Below are 18342 nucleotides of genomic sequence, written 5' to 3'. Positions count from 1 at the left end.
TAGGTCATAATGGCTCATGTATTATGTATGGTTTCTCATCCTGTGACTTTCAGCCTTATTGGTTTTACCTTAGGAATCAGAGGAGGTCTCATGGGTTCCAGGGATTGACACTAAGTCCACTTACTGTTTTACTCACTCATGCTGGCTCTTCCTCTTGTTCCTTCTCTATAACTCTTTCACCATCTCTCCTCCAGCTTAAATGCATGGACCTGGAGAATAAACTGCTAATAAATTATAACAAAAACAATGATAGTAAAACATATGTAACTAGAAATATGTCGGACCATCTGTACTAATGTAATGTACAATGACCATGTTTTGTTTATTTAAAACGTCTGTCTCCTCATTGACATCAGTTGGGTTATTCAGATGGTCTGGCCCCTCTCACCCATTGGGGTTAGGGTTGGACATATTCAAGTCCCTAACTGACTCTCTACCGCCCTCTCATTCTCTCTATCTCTCTCCCTCCCCCTCGCGGCAACTCCTCCGCCCTTTTCCTGTCGGCCTCTAAGTGGAGGATGTGTCAGAGAGAGAGATTGTGTGTGTGTGTGAGCATTAGAGCGAGGGAGAGGAGGCGAGTCAAAATTAATATGCACCCTCTCTCGACCAGCCCTCTCTCTCCTGGTCTGTGTCCCTGTTTCCTCTGCCTCGCACGCCCGGTATTGTATTGTTGTGTGCCGCTGGCAGCGCTCAGGGCTGGCACTCTGGGAAACATTCAGGGGCTCGGCGCTGTAGAAGGGAGAGCTGGCAGCTGAACACCACCAACTTAAATGTCTGGAGGGGAGCAGAATGGAGGTGACAAACCAGAAGGTAATGCAGGCACACACACACACACAAGCACACACACAAACACACAATGACAACATGTATGAATGACCGACACCCCACTGGAATGTACAGTTGTATTTGACTGAACAGTGCTTTGCCATGAATAACTGAGTGTATGCATGTATCGTACTAACTTGTGCCATATGCCTTTTGGGGCGTTTTTAGACTTTCTCTTATCAAATAAATACGTTGCCTGCTGTGAGCAAAGTGGTGATATTGCCACTGATGAAGCTGTCCCCTGGTCAGTCGGCTGACGCTTGTTTTTTAAAGATAGCGTTGCCAACATCCTCTCTATTGCCAAATTGTTTCTGTGCCTTTATTTTGGCTGTAATGCTGCTGTTCTGCCATGGATCTTATGACTCTGAGTCCTGACCCTGAGGTGCTGCTTCTGTCAATTTTGTTGTTGCAGACAACAGATTTACTGATGAGGACATTCCTGGGATTAGATCCCGGCAGCAGATAACAGGGTTGCCCCATGACTCATTTCAGATACATAGGCGGGCTTGTTTATCTCATTCTGACACGTGAAGTTGTTAACACACACATTGAGCTCGCCGTACAAGTGGGGACCTAATGTTATTTGATAAAGCATTTTGTGTCCCCTTATCTTTGTGTTTACATGATTTGTATGAATGGTTTCTCAGTATTGCGTGTCAGCTTTACGTGATTAACATTAATGGTTACTCAGGGTGACCAGACGTTTTCCGGTTACAGTCCACGTTTCTGGAAGCTTGTCCCCGGAACACATAGTTAACCATAAGGCATGTACTGCCCAATATTTTACTACAGTACTACATTTATCCAGCTATGATGAGGCAGAATGTAAATATGATCCCTTTGGTTTCATTTAAGAAATCAGATCTTTTTTTGATTATATGGACTGCAAGAAATCCCTGTTTCATATCAGAATACTGTTCAAGTTACTCAACAAAAAACCTGATCCAACAATAGCAAATAATTTATTTCTCTGCAAATTTATGGGAAATGAAAATAAACATGAAAAGCAAGCATCAACCCAGAGTATTGTTCAGACAGAATTTGATAATGCTGAGTTACAAGCATATCACATTACTAGACTAATTTAGATTAAAATAGACACCAAACCAGGCTGTTGGTCAAATGACAAGCCATATGCCCAGTGGTGTGACCCATCTATGGCATGAGTGGATCAATAACGTCAATTCCTAAATGTGATATTCTCTCCTGATGGGAGGTCAACAGGCTATATAGCCTGTTGTCAGTAGAAACCTTTAGAAAGCTATTGCTTACTAATAGCTGGCTCCTAAACTGGTTTTCTAGCAGGTACATGAAAATAACTTAAACATAACACAACATAATAATCAACGTTGGAACAAACTATCCAACATTTTGTACAACTATTACACCATTGAAATTTCACAAATGAAATATGGGAACCATTACAACAGGAATGTGGACAATGGAGAATATCACTTTAAATACCAATACTGAGTTCCAATTGGGTTAGTCTGCAATGTGTGAGTGGAAATCCTCTTTTCGTTTGTTCTCATGTTCTTTTCCCCTACATTGCCCATACGTCTGCTAGACTCACCCATACGTCTGCTAGACTCACCCATACGTCTGCTAGACTCACCCATAAGTCTGCTAGACTCACCCATACGTCTGCTAGACTCACCCATACGTCTGCTAGACTCACCCATAAGTCTGCTAGACTCACCCATACGTCTGCTAGACTCACCCATAAGTCTGGTAGACTCACCCATACGTCTGCTAGACTCACCCATACGTCTGCTAGACTCACCCATATGTCTGCTAGACTCACCCATAAGTCTGGTAGACTCACCCATACGTCTGCTAGACTCACCCATAAGTCTGCTAGACTCACCCATACGTCTGCTAGACTCACCCATAAGTCTGGTAGACTCACCCATACGTCTGCTAGACTCACCCATACGTCTGCTAGACTCACCCATAAGTCTGGTAGACTCACCCATACGTCTGCTAGACTCACCCATACGTCTGCTAGACTCACCCATAAGTCTGGTAGACTCACCCATACGTCTGCTAGACTCACCCATAAGTCTGTGTGCTTGGCAGACCCTGCGCTCCGTACCGAGGTGTGGCCGGAGGTGGCCCGAGCGGAGCTCCTGGCGAGAGGGGCGGCCCTGAAGTGGGCGTCGGGGGTCTTCTCTCGGCCGGAGCACCTGGAGAGACTGGGCCAGTATAGGAAGAGAGAGAGCCAGAGGACCTCCTCCATACACACCAGACTCAAGGTGACGCCCTTCTGCACACAAACACACCTGCGCCTAAATAGGTATAACATTCGCTACAATTCGATGAAACAGCCTCCCAGAACTACAGATTTGAGGTTGCATTATTTAGGTTGCCAGGCTGTTCCCCTACAGGTACGCGTCTATATTTTAAGTCGGTTTAAATCGTATCTGCCCTGTTTATTATCTGAAGGGGCTCCTCTGCCCTCCATCGTCCCGCTTCAGACCTAAACAGAGGCTCATCCTAGCATGAAGGTTTGTGTTTGCGTTCCCCCTCCCCTCCAGTCGGTGGTGCAGTCCTACCTGGAGGGGGTGGGCTGGGGTCTGAGACTGCTGCAGGAGTCCCGGGTGGAGCTGGGAGATGCGTCCCGCGCCCTGCAGAAGGCCGTCTCCGAGTCCGACCACAACGCCGAGGTTGTCGGCTCCATGGAGACCCTGAGGGAGCTGTCCTGCAGCCACTACCAGCTCCTGGCCACCGTCAGCAACCTGCCGCGCCTCTACTCCGGTGAGTGGAGCTCCAGGAGGCGCCGGAGGTCATGAGGGGGAACAGTACCCCCGTCAGGAGGTCCGTCCCGCCGCCGTTCGCCGGTGCGTGGTCGTCCTTGTGGCCCTGACACACCATTTCCGACTGCCGATCGCCGGCAGAAAAGGCAGTCGGACCGATATGGTCATGGCCCGGGTCAACATGTGCAATCAGCGGAAAAGAACCCAGACGGGCTTGAGAAGATCACCGACGGCCGATCGCACAGCACACACCGAGCAGACTCAGGTCACTGAGCTCGCCAGACTGTCCGAAGGCCGATAATCTGGTTGGTGTGTCAAAGCCATTACAGCTCTGGAAGGACAATAAACTCAAAGGGTGGATACAGAAAATATGATACATGTGTTGGACTGAACCCACTGCATTGGATTCGTATTAGAATTGATATTATACATCCATATATATAGATAATTACTTTATTCTTCCCCAGAAAAAGGTAAAATAAATCTTGTAAAAGTTGAGGTCAATCAAGGGATGCATTATAGATGTGATCTCATGTTCCGAATCAACACTGGATGATGTCATCAGGGAGAAAGCATCTACTAACGAAGTGATCTCTCTCGCTCTCTCTCTGTCTCTCTGTCTCTCTCTCTCTCCCTCTCCCTCTCTCTCTCTCTCTCTGTGTGTCTCTCTCTCTCTCCCTCTCTCTGTCTCTCTCTCTCTCCCTCTCCCTCTCTCTCTCCCTCTCCCTCCCTCTCTTTCTCCCTCTCCCTCCCTCTCTCTCTCTCTCTCTCTCTCTCTCTCTCTCTCTCTCTCTCTCTCTCTCTCTCCCTCTCTCTCTCTCTCTCCCTCTGCCTCTCCCTCTCCCTCCCTCTCCCTCTCCCCTGCCAGTGCGCAGCATGGTGGCGGAGACGGAGCGTCTGGTGGAGTCTCGGCGGCTGCTAGAGGCCCACGCCCGGCTGACGGAGCTGGAGTGCTGGCAGGACGACATCCTGTGGCAGCTGAGCGGCGCGGCCCTGAGCCGGGAGGACCACACGCTGGTGCTGCACTACTTCTCCGGGGTGGGCCGGCTGGTGGAGGCCCTGGGTAGGAGGAGGACGCAGCATGAGACTGTAGCTTGCACTGGAAACGTGGGCTTCACAGCAGAAAGTTTACGGGGCGGTAGTAGAAAAGGTACAATGATACATTAATAAATGTATCATTGTAATTTATCTAAACGTTATAGACAGCTGAGGTAGACATAGTTAACACTATTGTATATACTGCGCGCCTTAAGTGTCTAAAGTTTCTCAGTGAGATAATTGTCCAGTACAGGCTGTAATATCTGACATTATTAGGACATTATACATTGTAAGCCATTAAATATAGGAGACAATGGACAATGTTGCAAGCTTAGAACCTCTTGGAGATTCTCATGTTTGAGTTTAAGCTGTAAGTCACTGTAAGATAGTAAGATAGAATCGGCTGCTATATAACCAAATAGTAAATACAGATATTAGCACCGTAAACCGTAAAGAACCTTTAATCCATTTTTGTGTAGACTATATCTAAAACTCACAACCAAACTAGAATTGCCCTCTATCCACTGGCAAAGGTTTTCTGAGTCCCCTGCTGTTGCTCCTGGTCCTCCCAGACAGCACCCTAGTGGCTGTGTCCCCTGCTGCCCGCTGCAGGTAAGGAGATCTGGGCTGTCGTGAGCAGCAGCCTGGCCCTGGCCCGCCAGAACCCCACGCCCTTTGTATCCGCAGTGCGCATCGTGGAGCGGGAGGAGGCTGTGGACCGCGCTCTGCTGGAGGAGAGGGGAGGAGGAGGGGGAGGGGGAGGAGGAGGAGGAGGAGGAGGAGGAGGAGGAGGAGCTGGGGTCAGACCCCTGCCCCCTGGGAGACCTCGCTGCTGGAGGGAGCGTTTCTTCCAGGTCCGTAACCTTGCTGCTGCTGCTGGTGTTGTTTTTAATATGCATGCAGACTAATAGTCTTATTTTTTTAGTTTATGGTGTTGTTATACCACTGCATTTAATTCCAGTATGCTTTACAGGGTTATTAAATGTACAACATATACATATACTTGCATCACATTTCTGTATATTTAAAATGGCTATAAAAAAAACATAAAAAACAGAAGGGAATCAAATGGGAGGCTGCCAGGGAAGTATTGATACTGAATCAAATTTTGTCGAAACGTTCCATTCCACCCAGTATATAAAAGACGTGTGCCACCAGTACCGTTCAACCCAGGCGACCCCGTCTGTTTAAGACAGGTGCTGGAGGAGGCGGTGTCTTCGCGGTTCCGCAGCGTGTCCTACATGCACACCCGCGGGCCGGGCCTGGCGGGACACCTGTCCGCGCTGCAGCACGCCATCACGGCCGACCTGGCCACGGTGCGGCACCTGCTGGAGCATTGTGTGCCGGAGCACTACCGCCTGACCGGGGCCTACCTGAGGGCCAGCCACCAGTGCCTGCAGACCCACCTGGCGCTGGTGAGAGGCTCCAGGAGACTGGGTTTAACTTTCTCTTTTTTCATTACGCGTGTGAGAATGTGTTGGCAGTTTCGTTCTCTTATTTATTATTATTATTTATGTGATATGTATGTACACCTTGTAGCACTCATCATAATTGGTGTTTAAGGATCATTATTACCTTTTCTTAGACATGAAGTTCATGAGCTCACTTTATAAATAGCAAAACAGATGTTTCTGGTCTAGGTTAGCAGCTGGGAGCTGGAAAGTGGGGAAATCTTTGCTGTGCTCAACTGGGTGATACACATCTACAACAGGTGATCTTTTTTTTAAACTTTTTATTCAGTAATATAAATCCTGTCTGTTATTTTGTCCAGACAGGCAAATAGGTAACAATTCACTTTGCTTTTGTGTCAAATTTAAGCAAACTCTTTTTCGAATGAGACAATATTGCTGGGGAATCCTACTTTTTACATACTTTTTTTTTTTACATATAATCACAGAAACTAAATCATTACAGGAAAGTGATGGGTTCTTTGTGACATGGCCTCCTCCCCTCTCCACCAGCTCTTCTCCATTACCCCTGAACTGACAGAATTTTCTCGCAATTAAAATCTGACAGGTGAGTGTTTTTTCCCCCATTGCAGCCCAGACATGATGGGAGAGCCGGAGGTGGTGGCTGAGATGAAGAGACAGGAGCTGGGGCCCCTCATCTCCCTGGAGAGTCTGGAGAAGCTGCAGAAGAAATACGTTCAGAGTGTCCGGGTGTGTTAGACCACAAGTAGCGGTATTACAGTCTCATCTTCTCCCCCTGGTCAGGCTCTAATCCCTGTCGGTCTGCGTGCTCATGCATGCATGCGTGCGTGTGTGTTTGTGTTTATGCCTGTGTGTGTGTGCATGTGCATGCATGTGTGTGCAGAAGCGCGTGTCAGAATGGATGCATAAAGCCCTGGAGGTGGAGTTGACAGACTGGCAGAGGGACCAGGAACCTGACACGGACCATGAAGGCTTCTACCAGACCTGCCTGCCCACTATCATCACACAGGTGGTAAACTCTGCATGCACAAATTCTCTTGCACACATAAATACAAGAAGGTACAGGTCTAATTGAATCCCTGGTGTGTGTGTGTGTGTGTGTGTGTTTGGCTGCTGTTGGGGTTTGACAGATGTTGGAGGACAACGTGCGTGTTGCCCTGATGATAGGAGAATCCTTGCGAGACCAGACGATACAGATGGGACTCTACGAGATGGAGAACCTGCTAAACAAGTGTGTATCTGAGTGTGTGTGTGTGTGTGTGTGTGTGTTTCTGTGTTTGTGTGTGTTTGATGGAGAACCTGCTAAACAAGTGTGCGTGTGTTTGTGTGTGTGTTTCATTATCTTTATACGCTGTGTCAGTCATCAAGCGTTCTAGTCTACCTATATAATAATCCCATGGGTCTGCAAACAAGGAGTGCTGTTTTTTAACCCTCTTCTCATGTGAAACAAGCCTTTTACTTGTCCCTCTACTCCTCCTTCCTTCTCTCTCTCTGTTTTGCTGGCCTCCAGGTTTCGCGAGGCGCTGGTTGAGTTTGGTAAAGAGCATCGCAAGGATCAGAACAACAGCCAGAACAAGCTGTACCTCCATTACCTCCTGGCTTCTATCAGCAACTGCATCGTTCTCAAGTAAGACCCAGACATGGAGACAGGGGGTGCAGAGGCAATCGCTTCAGCTCTGAATTATTTATGTTAGATGGCTGCTTGTGCATAGGCTGCTGTTGTAGTCAAGGAGTGGAGCAATTCGTTTATTCATTTATTGACAGAGAATGAATTGTACAGTAATCAGAGCTGTTATTAAGTTATTTGGATATAAAACCTTTCTATCAATGAATCATCTTGCTCCTTGCTATGCTCTTCTGTACTGTAGCACTGAAAGGGGATATTTGATGGGCAAGACTGTAACAGCCAAAGGGTAGCGCAGCAACATTTGGTTTCATTTAGACTTTTGGAACATGACTGGATGAGCTCATATAGGACCACCTTTTTAGAAACTCTCTTAGGTTTTAAGTTTCTATACATTCAGTATGTGTCCCTCTGTTTTCTAGTGAGCACATGTCCAAACTACATTAAAAGCTGCAATAAACCTGATGAATGGAATCCCTAATGAAACTATAATAGATTCAGCAAGAGTGTAAATGTTTATAAATGTGTATTGTTTATTGTTTAGTTTTTGGGTGCAGTATCATTGTAACCCTTTCTTGGATGGTAGCCATCTTGTTGTTATTGATTACAAAAGTCCTTGTGGTTAGGGTTGTTTCACTCCAAGTCAAAAGGTTCTGCAATTGGACCCCAATGTACGCAGTCTACCTGTAGGAAGACTTGATGAGCAATGCATGACCATCCTGCATATTGATGAAAAATTCCCTTTTAGACGCTTTGGATAGAAGCGTGTGCGGAAATAGTAAAGGCTATTTATTCAAACCGTTATTTATTTTCCCATTAGCAGCCTCTAGTGGCTGGAGTTTTAGCTACAGTTGTAGCGACATAATTCTCAGATGACAGTCATCATCTGAGGTTTTCAATTCTATCCATAGCGCTTCACTCTTTAAAAATGCAATGTTTGCATGGCGTAAATAGCTGCAGTAGGAAAGTGTGACAGTGCGGGTTTGATGAACCCCCTATCGCCCCCGGACCCCGCCCGGCTACAGGGCGTCCACAGAGGGCCTGCAGCGGCAGCAGTCGTCCCCCACCGCCTGCCTGTACTCCCGCACCCCCCCCAACCCCATGGCGGCCCTGGACCGCGCCGTGAGGCGGGCCTGTCGCCTGGCCATGGACCAGCTGCTGCTGGAGCTGCAGCCCGTCCTGCAGGGCTTGCTGAGCCGCCCCTGGCTGGCCCAGGGGAACCCCTCCACCCCCATGGTGTGCCGGGTCCTGGAGAGACACCTGGAGCTGTACGTCCGCGTGCGCCCACCCTGCCAGCAGGTCAGGGAGAAGGCCGCCACCGCCTTCTATACCGACCGACCAGAGCTGTTGTCGTGGTCCTATTATAGAACAGGAGCATCACAGGCATCGTATATAAAACAATATTTTAAAAGAACAACATATAAAAAGATGTATTTGATCTGGTATGAGCACTGGAGGGAACCTTGAAGTTAAAATGACATTTTGTACACCTGACCTTTTGATGCATTTCCTGTATAATTTAAAATACAAAAAGTAAATTTAGAAATGAAGAAAATATAAATGCATACATACGTGAGTACACACACCAGGCTAATCTAAAATGTGGTGTGTGTGTGTAACTACCCCCCCCCTCTCCACCACAGCGTCTGCAGGAGGAGGCCCAGTGGATGCTGGTGGTGGAATACGTGCGGGCCCTCATGCACAAGAGGATGGTGTGCCGCAGCGCTGGGGAGAGGCTGCAGCTGGCCCAGCGCATCGCCCAGGACGACCTGCAGCTCAGAGAACCCTTCACCGGCCTGGTGGGGGCACGCTCTCCTTCTGGCTCCTCCTCCTCACTATATTTTTATACGAAACATCGAGTGTGCACACCCCTGGGCCGGACGTCCAACCTCGACGGGGACAACACTTGGCACAGCAATTTAAACTCTTGATCAAGTTAAATTAATAAATAAAAAACATCCTAGTGTTTGGTTCATCCGATTGTTTAGATGCACCACAAATGGACTGGATGATAAATTCTGCCCTTTTAGAGGGTTAAATGTTTTGGGATCTAGTTTGAAACAGATTCAGTATGGAGGCATTTCTTCTATAAGCCATCCGTCTTTGGGCGTAGGTGTGTATGAGCATGACACCAACGTGATTGTGATGCTTTTCCGTGACGTCCCCAGGAAGGTGAAGGGTCGGTACCGGAGGGGACCCCGCTGGCTCTGCTGCCTGTCCTGGCCGACTTCATCCGGCTGAAGGACCCCTGCATGTTGAGTCTGGAGGTGTCCGGGGTCGTGGCAAAGTACCCTGACATCAGGTCAGACCTGCTGGTTCTCCTCATACCTCCTCTAAGTAGATTGGCTTTCCTCCACAACAAAAATATAAATTCACTTTATTTGTAAAGTATCATAGAAAATGCATACAAAGTGCGAGACGGAAACATTTGCAAGGTTGAAGCCATGACAGGGTAGGGTAGAAGTCAATACATATTTATACAGTATACAAGATTGGCAACAGCACATAAGATATAGGCAGAATAAGGTTACCTAAACTGGCAGAGGATCGCAGCTGGCTTGAAAAAACTACAAAATAGAAACTCTTTGGCTTTATGATGCCATACCATAGCATATTTTTGACACTCCCCATAAAAGCCAAACTAACTGTCTGTCTGTCCTCCTGTCCCTCCCCAGTGAGGAGCATGTGTGTGTGCTGCTGGACATCCGTGGGGATGTTTCCCGGGACGTGAGGGGCGCGGTGCTGGATGTGATGGAGCAGAGCGCCCCGCCCCTTCCTGCCGGCTACCGGCCTATCTTCACAGACATCCTGGTGCCTACCTCCCCCATGCCCTTCTGTCTGCCAACCGCCAAGTGTGCTTGAGCTCTGGACTGCTGCACTACAATAGGACAGAGGCCGGCTGACTGTCGGCCCTCACTCAGCCCTTGTTATGTTCTTCTGCTTCGGTTTTAGTATTAAGTGTAAGGACCGTTTTGGTTTCAGATGGATTTGAGATGGATTATGTTACAGGGTTCTAGACATTGTTCATTGCTGGGGGTTTTCTTTCACAAATTAGCTGCAACCACTTAGGAAGGACTGTTTTAGGGGTAGTTTTGATGGTATACCTACCATCGGATTCAACTTTTGGAAAGGTCTGCAGCCTGTACAGGTAGAGACATAGATTAAAGGTGATTGAAGACCATCTTGTTCATGTCTAATGCTACAGATTAAGGTCTTGTTTGCACCTCGATACACTTTTGGGGCAAGGTTATGTGGTCGACCCCGCCCTTATTTTGAATCACCCATTTTAAAACATGCAACGGAGATGGCCAGATAACTATTAATACTCCGAGCAATGTTTTCAAACAATTGGTATTATTATTAATTGCATTGCGTTCATTTTTGAAGTACACTTAAGAAAATATTTTTGAAGTTTGAATTTAATTATACAAATATTGTATTTCTTACATTTGCATTTTGTTCACTTGGGAAAAACAACATTTGAAAGCACAGAACCTTCTTGAGAAAATAATGCCTCATACAATCAAGTACATCATATATTTAATAAACCTATATATTAGCCAACCGTTGCATCAGAACAATGCAAATGCATTCTATTGTACACAAAAAAAGCAGGCGAGATTTTCTAATTTACATTTGTCATTGGTGTCACAGTTTCCTCAAAAGTGGATGGAAACTAGTATCCTGAATTGTCTCTCAGTATAAACTGTGTCAAATAAACTATACGAAACAATGTGTTTCGATTCCTATGTTTTCAGAATGCAACGTTATCATCCGAGACTGATTGGTAGCAGGGTAACAGTTTTGTCACGTGTTCCTTTGACCACGTGATCAGAACAACGTGTGACGCTGTCGGTGAAAATGTCTGCCCCCTTGTAGGCAATGCTGCTGTAAAGTAAACTACAGTACCACGGTAGTAATTGGACGTATATGCTTGTCATAAACTAAAGTCATTCAGTTAACCGGTGATCATATATTGGAAATCTATGCAGAAATGAAGACGTTCTGTGGACGAGCGAACCCAACTACGGGTGCCCTAGATTGGGTGGAGGAGAGTGAGGAATACGACTATCATCAAGAGATAGCAAGGCAGGTTGCAATGGGGAGCATAGCATTATTAGCACTAATAAACGTTTAATTTAGCTGCCGTGTGTTACCATACGTTTCATGATTATTATTGTATACAGAAAGCTAACTATGTTTGCTCTGTTGGTCAATCAGTTCACTTCATAGCTTAAGATAGCACAGTATACATTTACATTGCCCCATAATAAAAAATACTAGAATGCTTTTATAATAATGTCAATACATCTGGGATTTATTTTGGACAATGCACTGGCGTAGTAAGTCATTGATGCCAAGTCATTAGGATTGGCCATACACTTACAAAATCAATAATTGTAACTTGTATCTCTTTCTTGTATCAGGTCCAGTTATGCTGATATGCTTCATGATACCGACCGGGTGAGTTTGCTGAGCTGGTTTGAATGTCCATTCCTCAGTCTATTCAGCATTCAACAGACCTTGAATGTGATGCACACAGGATTAATCACACAAATTAGGCATACACAGTACACCTCCACTCACTCATGATGAGCTATCAGTTATCCTGGGCATCCAAATAGTATAATCTCTGAGTATGGCTTTTAGAGCTAACTTTTGGGTGAAAATGCAACTCCAGTAATCACAGTGGAATGGAGTCCCTTTCTCAGGGGCAGGTTCATGCATTGTGTCATGCTCATTGCCGCTCTGCAACCTGAAGCTGCACATCTTTTTAAAATGTTTGACCTGCTGCCGCACAGATGTACTGCGGGCTATTCATTGACTCTGGAGGGTAATTTCTTTTGCTAAATCTACAAGAGTGACATTAGGAGGGCTTCTCCCACCAGACACATTAAAACATAGGTTATCCTCTAGAACTGTTTAAAATTGATTAATAACAATCCACTTAATTCCTTCCTAGGACATACCCTACTTGGTCAGTTAATCTGTTCCGTTCATCTTATAAAGCTCTGCCCTCTCTCTCTGTTCCAGAACCAGAAATATTACGCGGGTATCCGTGCAGCTGTGGCCAGAGTGAAGGCTCGTGGTGAGAAGGCGACGGTTCTGGACATCGGAACGGGCACGGGCCTGCTCTCCATGATGGCACTCACGGCGGGGGCAGACTTCTGCTACGCCGTAGAGGTATGAGCCAGACATTTCTAAAGAGAAAGGCCTATGTAATATATGCCACTATAGTTGAATGAAATTATAGCATTTATATTATATTGTAAGGAAATGCTAGTGTTTGAGTATAAGTCTATAATAAGCTACAGACTATAACCTTCTTTGTGATCAGGGACCACACCAGAATTTGCAACAGGCTCCTCTTTGCTTATTGCTGAAAGCTCCGTTCCCAATAAATATTTAGCCAAACCAATGGTTATTTTTAACACCAAAACATGCAGTGTTATAAAGCACTATTACATAAAGTTTACGCTGCAGTGCTTGAATGCATTAGGAAGCTTTATATCTTCAAATTAAATCTCCCCATTAATCCCCAAAAGTTTAGAAACCTGATTCTGCTCTTTATATAATATTCACAACGCAATGTATTACGTTTGTTTTAATTCTAACACATCCTTGAGTTTCTCCCCTTCTCCCAATCTTATTCAGTTGTAGCTTATCAATATGAAGCTACTACCTATCTATTTATTATTTTCGTTCTCAGGTGTTCAAGCCCATGGCCGAGGCAGCAAAGTGCATTGTGGAAAAAAACGGCTTCTCCGACCGCATGAAGATCATTAACAAGCACTCCACAGAAGTCACTGTAGGGCCAGGTCAGACATGATGCCCTCATCTACATTCTGCTACAGTTATGTAGCTGGCTTATACCTGCAGTTATTTCTCCGCCATGTTAGGAAAATGAAATGTGTGCTTTTTTTTAAATTACATTGTCCTAAAATAGATAAGTTGTAACTAACTAAAATAATGTTTGTCTTTTGACAGATGGGGACATGCAGACGAGAGCCAACATCTTGGTCACAGAGCTCTTTGACACTGAGCTGATTGGCGAGGGGGCGTTGCCTAGCTACGAACACGCACACCAGAATCTGGTGCAGGTACGTGTGTGTGTCTTTTTATCCCATTCATCAGGAAGGGCATAGAGCAATCACCGTCTGTTCATGTCCTTCGGGAGTAGGATCATCTATTCAGGGGGTTGGAGTCCAAGCCGAAACGGTCTGCTTTAGACCCCGTTTACTCCATTCTTCCGCTCGGATTGTCTCTCCACCGCCCCCTACAGGAGGGCTGTGAGGCCGTGCCACACCGGGCCACTGTCTACTCTCAGCTGGTGGAGTCGGAGCTGCTGTGGAGCTGGGGCCAGCTGCAGCCCGTGGTGGTGGAGGGGGCCCCCCTGGCTCCGCCCCCTGCGGTAACGCAGTGCGCCGGGGCCCACTCCGTCTGCGACATCCAGCTCAGCCAGGTGTCCCCTGAACAGTTCACACCCCTGGGCCCTCTCTGCACCATGTTCAGGTGAGTCAGAGAGAGAAGGAGTGCGGGCTCTACACAAGCTCTTCTTTTTTTTGCGATCAAATCTCTATTTTCAAAAATACAAATGAACAGGCAAAAGCGTGACATATTTGGTTAAATAAAAAAATAAATAAACTTTACCCAGTACATACATACTTGCAAATACAAGTACAGAGAATTGTATAGACTAAAGCTCTCTATACACTCTATACACGCTCTCTATAAGCCATTTTCAACTTTTTCGGCTACTTAGTTTTCGATGGTCAGTCAAATATATCCCAATTTTCATCAATAACTATATGTTATTAACCTTATTATTCCCCTGTGTCATCCCCTCTGCCCCTCTCTTGGTTGTTTTCTCCCCCCACCAGTCTGGACTTCAGTAAGCCTGTGAGCAGCACTCCACAGTCCCACACCTCTCACTTTCCAGCCCAGGCCAGCGGCAAGGCCCAGGTGGTTCTGTCCTGGTGGGACATTGACATGGACCCCGAGGGCTCCATCGTCTGCACCATGGCCCCCAGCTGGACCTACCCACAACCAAATGCCGCACCGGTGAGTTCAGATCTTCGCAGCCACATGCACATGATCACGCTCAGAAAAAACATGACATAACATAAAGCACAATATACAAACATACCTGCATACATTCATACAAACATTCCTACATACCTACCTAGCTAGCTAACAGTGGGCTAGCATTTGTGCGACAGGGTGAAGCCTTGGTATTGTTTTTGGTGTGGTGTTTAGTAACAAAAAATATGTTTTTCTAAACTTTAAACTGGAATCATGATGTTGTGTGAGTTTAGAGGTCATGGCAATTGCCTACCCGGCGGCAGCCAATTTGGTCTTGGGGACTACGTCCAGTACCAGTTGACCCAAGATATGAGCGATGTGCTTTTTTCTAGTGTTCATGTCAAATTCATGGGAAATAATGTGGGATCGTGGCTCTGCGTGGTTCTGTTTGGTTCTAGTGGCGCGACCACTGGATGCAGAGTGTTTACTTCCTGCCTACCGAAAGGAGTGTTGTGGAGGGGGAGGAGCTGAGCCTCACGGTCAGCCATGACGACTACAGCCTGTGGTACGGCCTGCAGACAGACAGGTACCTCCATTTGGTTCCCTCCTCTGCTGAAGTGGGTCAACGCTGCATTCCTCCGACCACTGTTTCCTCACCGCCTCTCCAGTAAACAAAGAAATTGTTGCAAAAGTGGTCCAAATCTCAATGCACGCATGCGTGATGTATGTGTCCCCTGCCTGATCTAGCAGCAGCTTGTTGTGACCCCGGGGTTTGCCCTCTTCTTCCTCAGCCAACAGGTGGGACTGAAGGACACCCCGCTGTGCCGGCCATGTTGTACCTGCCACGCCCACCTGGTGTGGAACCGCCCGCGCTTCGGAGAGCTCAACGACGGCCGTCGCACGGAGAGCTACGTCAGAGCGCTGCGCAGCGTACGTAGCTGGGCCTTGGTGGCGGGGGACCGGGCTGGCTTAATGGGACCACACTATGCCACGCTATTGGCCATTGTACCTCATGCCGGGTCTGTTTCGTGTGTAGGTTTTGGATGCAGACAGCGTCTGTCTGAGCGTTAGCGATGGAAGCCTGCTGCCCGTCTTTGCTCACATGCTCGGGGCCAAAAAGGTGAGACACTTGTCCTTATTTTTATTTTGACTCTTAGTTCCAGCATTTTAATTCCATATTGTCTGAATAAACCATGAGCTTAACAGTATTTGCTGCATTTGTCTGCCCTTTCATTCAGGTCTTCGGTTTGGAAAGTTCTAGAATGTCTAAACGGGTTATTGAACAGGTAAATGTACATACATACATACATGTTAATCCCGTCTTGATGGCATTGCCATTCATATTAAGCGTGACATTGGACATCTATGTCATCACGTGTACACCAATAAGGCAATACACTAATCCATACTTCCACATTGTGCTCCGCAGGTGTTGGAGGCCAACTCCATGAAAGGAGGCGTCGATCTCCTGGAGGTCAGAGCCGACCAGCTCAGCACTAACGACCTGGGGGGACAACAGGTGACCCCCTGACCCCTGACCCCAGCACCTTAAACTCCCATCCGTCCGTCCTGATCCGGCAGCAAGCTGCGGCGTCTTCAGTCCCATGCTCATACCTTGTTGTGACGCCCCGCCCCCAGATCTCTGTCCTGATGGGGGAGCCTTACTACAGCACCAGCCTGCTGCCGTGGCACTCGCTGTTCTTCTGGTACTGCCGGACGGCGCTGGCCAAGCTCCTGCGTCCGGGGGCCTCCATCCTGCCCCGCTCGGCCACGCTGCACGCCGCCGCCGTGGAGTTCCAGGTGAGGCCACACCCGCACCCTCCAGAGCTGCGGCTGTTGGTTTGATTAGCCAGGTGCGCGCAGGTGTAGCCCCTCACTGGCTGCATGCTTCTAACCCTATTGGTTAGAACTTTACGGTGTTCATGTTTTTTTTACTTGAGATTCATTTCATACATTTCCATTCAGAAATTCCCTTTTGCGTCGCTGTCAAATAAGGGATAAGTTGCCTACTCATTTTGTATTGTGTTTAGCAGAATGGGTGCCTATGATTGATTACCCTCTGTATCCCCATGCATGGAGTTTGGAGTATCGTCATTCAGACGGGGGAGATGATACAAAACGCTGTTTTAATCGTTGTCCCTCTAGGATCTTTGGAGGATACGAGCCCCTTGTGGAACGTGCGAAGGTTTCGACGTGTCGCCCATGGACCAGATGGTTCAGGTAACTCGCCCCTTGAAGTCATTTTCTTACCTCTATGAAATCAATGACTTTCATTGGATTATTCTTTTTTTGTCTTACCTCCTTGGTTCAGTTTTTGAAATAATTCCATTTTCCATCTCTTGTCCTTCAGCGATCTCTGGACTTCCGTGAGTCCCGTGAGGCTGAGCCCCACCCCTTGTGGGAGTACCCGTGCCGAGCTTTGACCCTGCCCACTGCCGTCATGACCTTTGATTTCACGCAGTGTGTCCCTGAGCAGCCAATCAACGCTGAGGGCTTCTTCCCCTTTGTGAGGTACACTTGATCTCCTGGAGGCTTGGACTACATAATTATGTCCTGAACTCCAAGAGTTAAAATATGTGTGGTGGTAAATGCTATATAATTCAAGTTGATAAATGGTCTTCACGTTCCGACAGTTATATCTCACTGGCCTCTTGTCTCCCATATTTTTAACATCCTACAATATCTTGATCTTTAAAGCTCTAATGTATAATAATCGTATTCTTAAGTGACCGTCGCATTTCATTGCTTGTATTCTGGTTGTCCTTCCAGGAGTGGCTCTTGCCACGGCGTTGCCATATGGATGGAGTACCAGCTGACCGAGGAAGTCACCATCAGCATGGGTCTCTCAGGAGATGTTGGGGAGCAGGTAAGCAGAAACCAAACCTGTTTTCATCGGTCTCTCTCTTTCACTTTTTCTAATTTACAACATTTGTTGAGATGAGAGTTCATGTTCTTTTGAACTGCATTCTCCGGTTTACTTTTGCTTTCGTCTACCGTGATTTCAGTTACAGTTGCTGCATAGAATCTTTATGGATCCACTGTATGCCATCCCCACAGGGTGCTTGCGAGTGGAGTCGTCACAGAAAACAGGGCGTCTACTTTTTCCCGTCGCCACGACAAAGCCTGGGGGAAGACGGCAAAGTGTCTTACAGTTTCACCTTTGAGCCCAGCTCAGGAGACATCAGTATGGAGTTTAACGTTGCCTCCGATTCAGCGTGATACGGATGCTGAAGATAAAGTGAACTATAATTCAAACCCTATTTTTACATTCACGATGGAGACGCGCATCTGGTAACCCGTTTTTGTGCCTACTGTATTTTGGATTTGCTTCTGCTTATTCTGGATTAGCGCTGGGATTATAGCGAGTTCATCATACAACCGAGAACAAGACAAACTGAAATCTTTCTATTGATAGAAAATCCAAAAATGTGGGATATGACACATTTTTTATTGCTAGCGTTTGAGGTGAATGTCCTGCCTACTTATTTTTGCTGAACTAGAGGGTATTCAAGGTTAACCATTCTCAAAGAATAGAAGCTGTCAAGTCGTGGTGAAATTCGATCATGGTTAAGTCAAACTAGTACAAATACAAAAAGGTATGGTAACACTTTACAAAGTACATTAATGAACCATTTAATATAAGTTA

The 18342-nt window shown here is 46.7% G+C and overlaps 2 protein-coding genes across 2 annotated transcripts; both read left to right on the top strand.

Annotated features, from left to right (window-relative positions):
* Nucleotides 1-648: 648 nt before the first annotated feature.
* On the top strand, nt 649-11362 carry exoc3l1 (exocyst complex component 3-like 1). The gene is made up of 15 exons (XM_079744143.1): nt 649-810; nt 2905-3080; nt 3363-3582; nt 4450-4644; nt 5232-5473; nt 5816-6034; nt 6260-6330; nt 6661-6778; nt 6933-7058; nt 7180-7280; nt 7560-7676; nt 8699-8972; nt 9317-9472; nt 9842-9975; nt 10349-11362. Exons 1-15 carry the CDS (start codon nt 771-773, stop codon nt 10533-10535), a joined length of 2376 nt encoding a protein of 791 aa, XP_079600269.1. The 5' UTR covers nt 649-770; the 3' UTR covers nt 10536-11362.
* A 182-nt stretch (nt 11363-11544) lies between these two features.
* On the top strand, nt 11545-18306 carry prmt7 (protein arginine methyltransferase 7). The gene is made up of 17 exons (XM_079743899.1): nt 11545-11762; nt 12101-12137; nt 12708-12857; nt 13384-13492; nt 13662-13774; nt 13957-14186; nt 14555-14735; nt 15155-15282; nt 15488-15626; nt 15733-15816; nt 15935-15982; nt 16126-16215; nt 16335-16496; nt 16842-16916; nt 17047-17207; nt 17466-17562; nt 17754-18306. The coding sequence occupies exons 1-17, from the start codon at nt 11668-11670 to the stop codon at nt 17913-17915; spliced, it is 2061 nt and encodes a 686-aa protein (XP_079600025.1). The 5' UTR covers nt 11545-11667; the 3' UTR covers nt 17916-18306.
* Nucleotides 18307-18342: the final 36 nt, after the last annotated feature.

Source organism: Pollachius pollachius (assembly GCF_949987615.1).
Source record: "Pollachius pollachius genome assembly, chromosome: 9".
In the NCBI taxonomy this organism is placed as follows: Eukaryota; Metazoa; Chordata; class Actinopteri; order Gadiformes; family Gadidae; genus Pollachius; species Pollachius pollachius.
Note: the sequence above shows the minus strand (reverse complement) of the source record. Positions and strands in the feature narration are given on the sequence as shown.

Coding starts and splice junctions, on each gene's coding strand:
- exoc3l1 (XM_079744143.1), top strand. CDS start 771: ATGTCTGGAGGGGAGCAGAATGGAGGTGACAAACCAGAAG. Junction 6,779..6,932: donor AATACGTTCAGAGTGTCCGG/GTGTGTTAGACC, acceptor ATGTGTGTGCAG/AAGCGCGTGTCAGAATGGAT. Junction 8,973..9,316: donor TGCGCCCACCCTGCCAGCAG/GTCAGGGAGAAG, acceptor TCTCCACCACAG/CGTCTGCAGGAGGAGGCCCA.
- prmt7 (XM_079743899.1), top strand. CDS start 11,668: ATGAAGACGTTCTGTGGACGAGCGAACCCAACTACGGGTGCCCTAGAT. Junction 11,763..12,100: donor TATCATCAAGAGATAGCAAG/GCAGGTTGCAAT, acceptor TTCTTGTATCAG/GTCCAGTTATGCTGATATGC. Junction 17,208..17,465: donor GGCTTCTTCCCCTTTGTGAG/GTACACTTGATC, acceptor TTGTCCTTCCAG/GAGTGGCTCTTGCCACGGCG.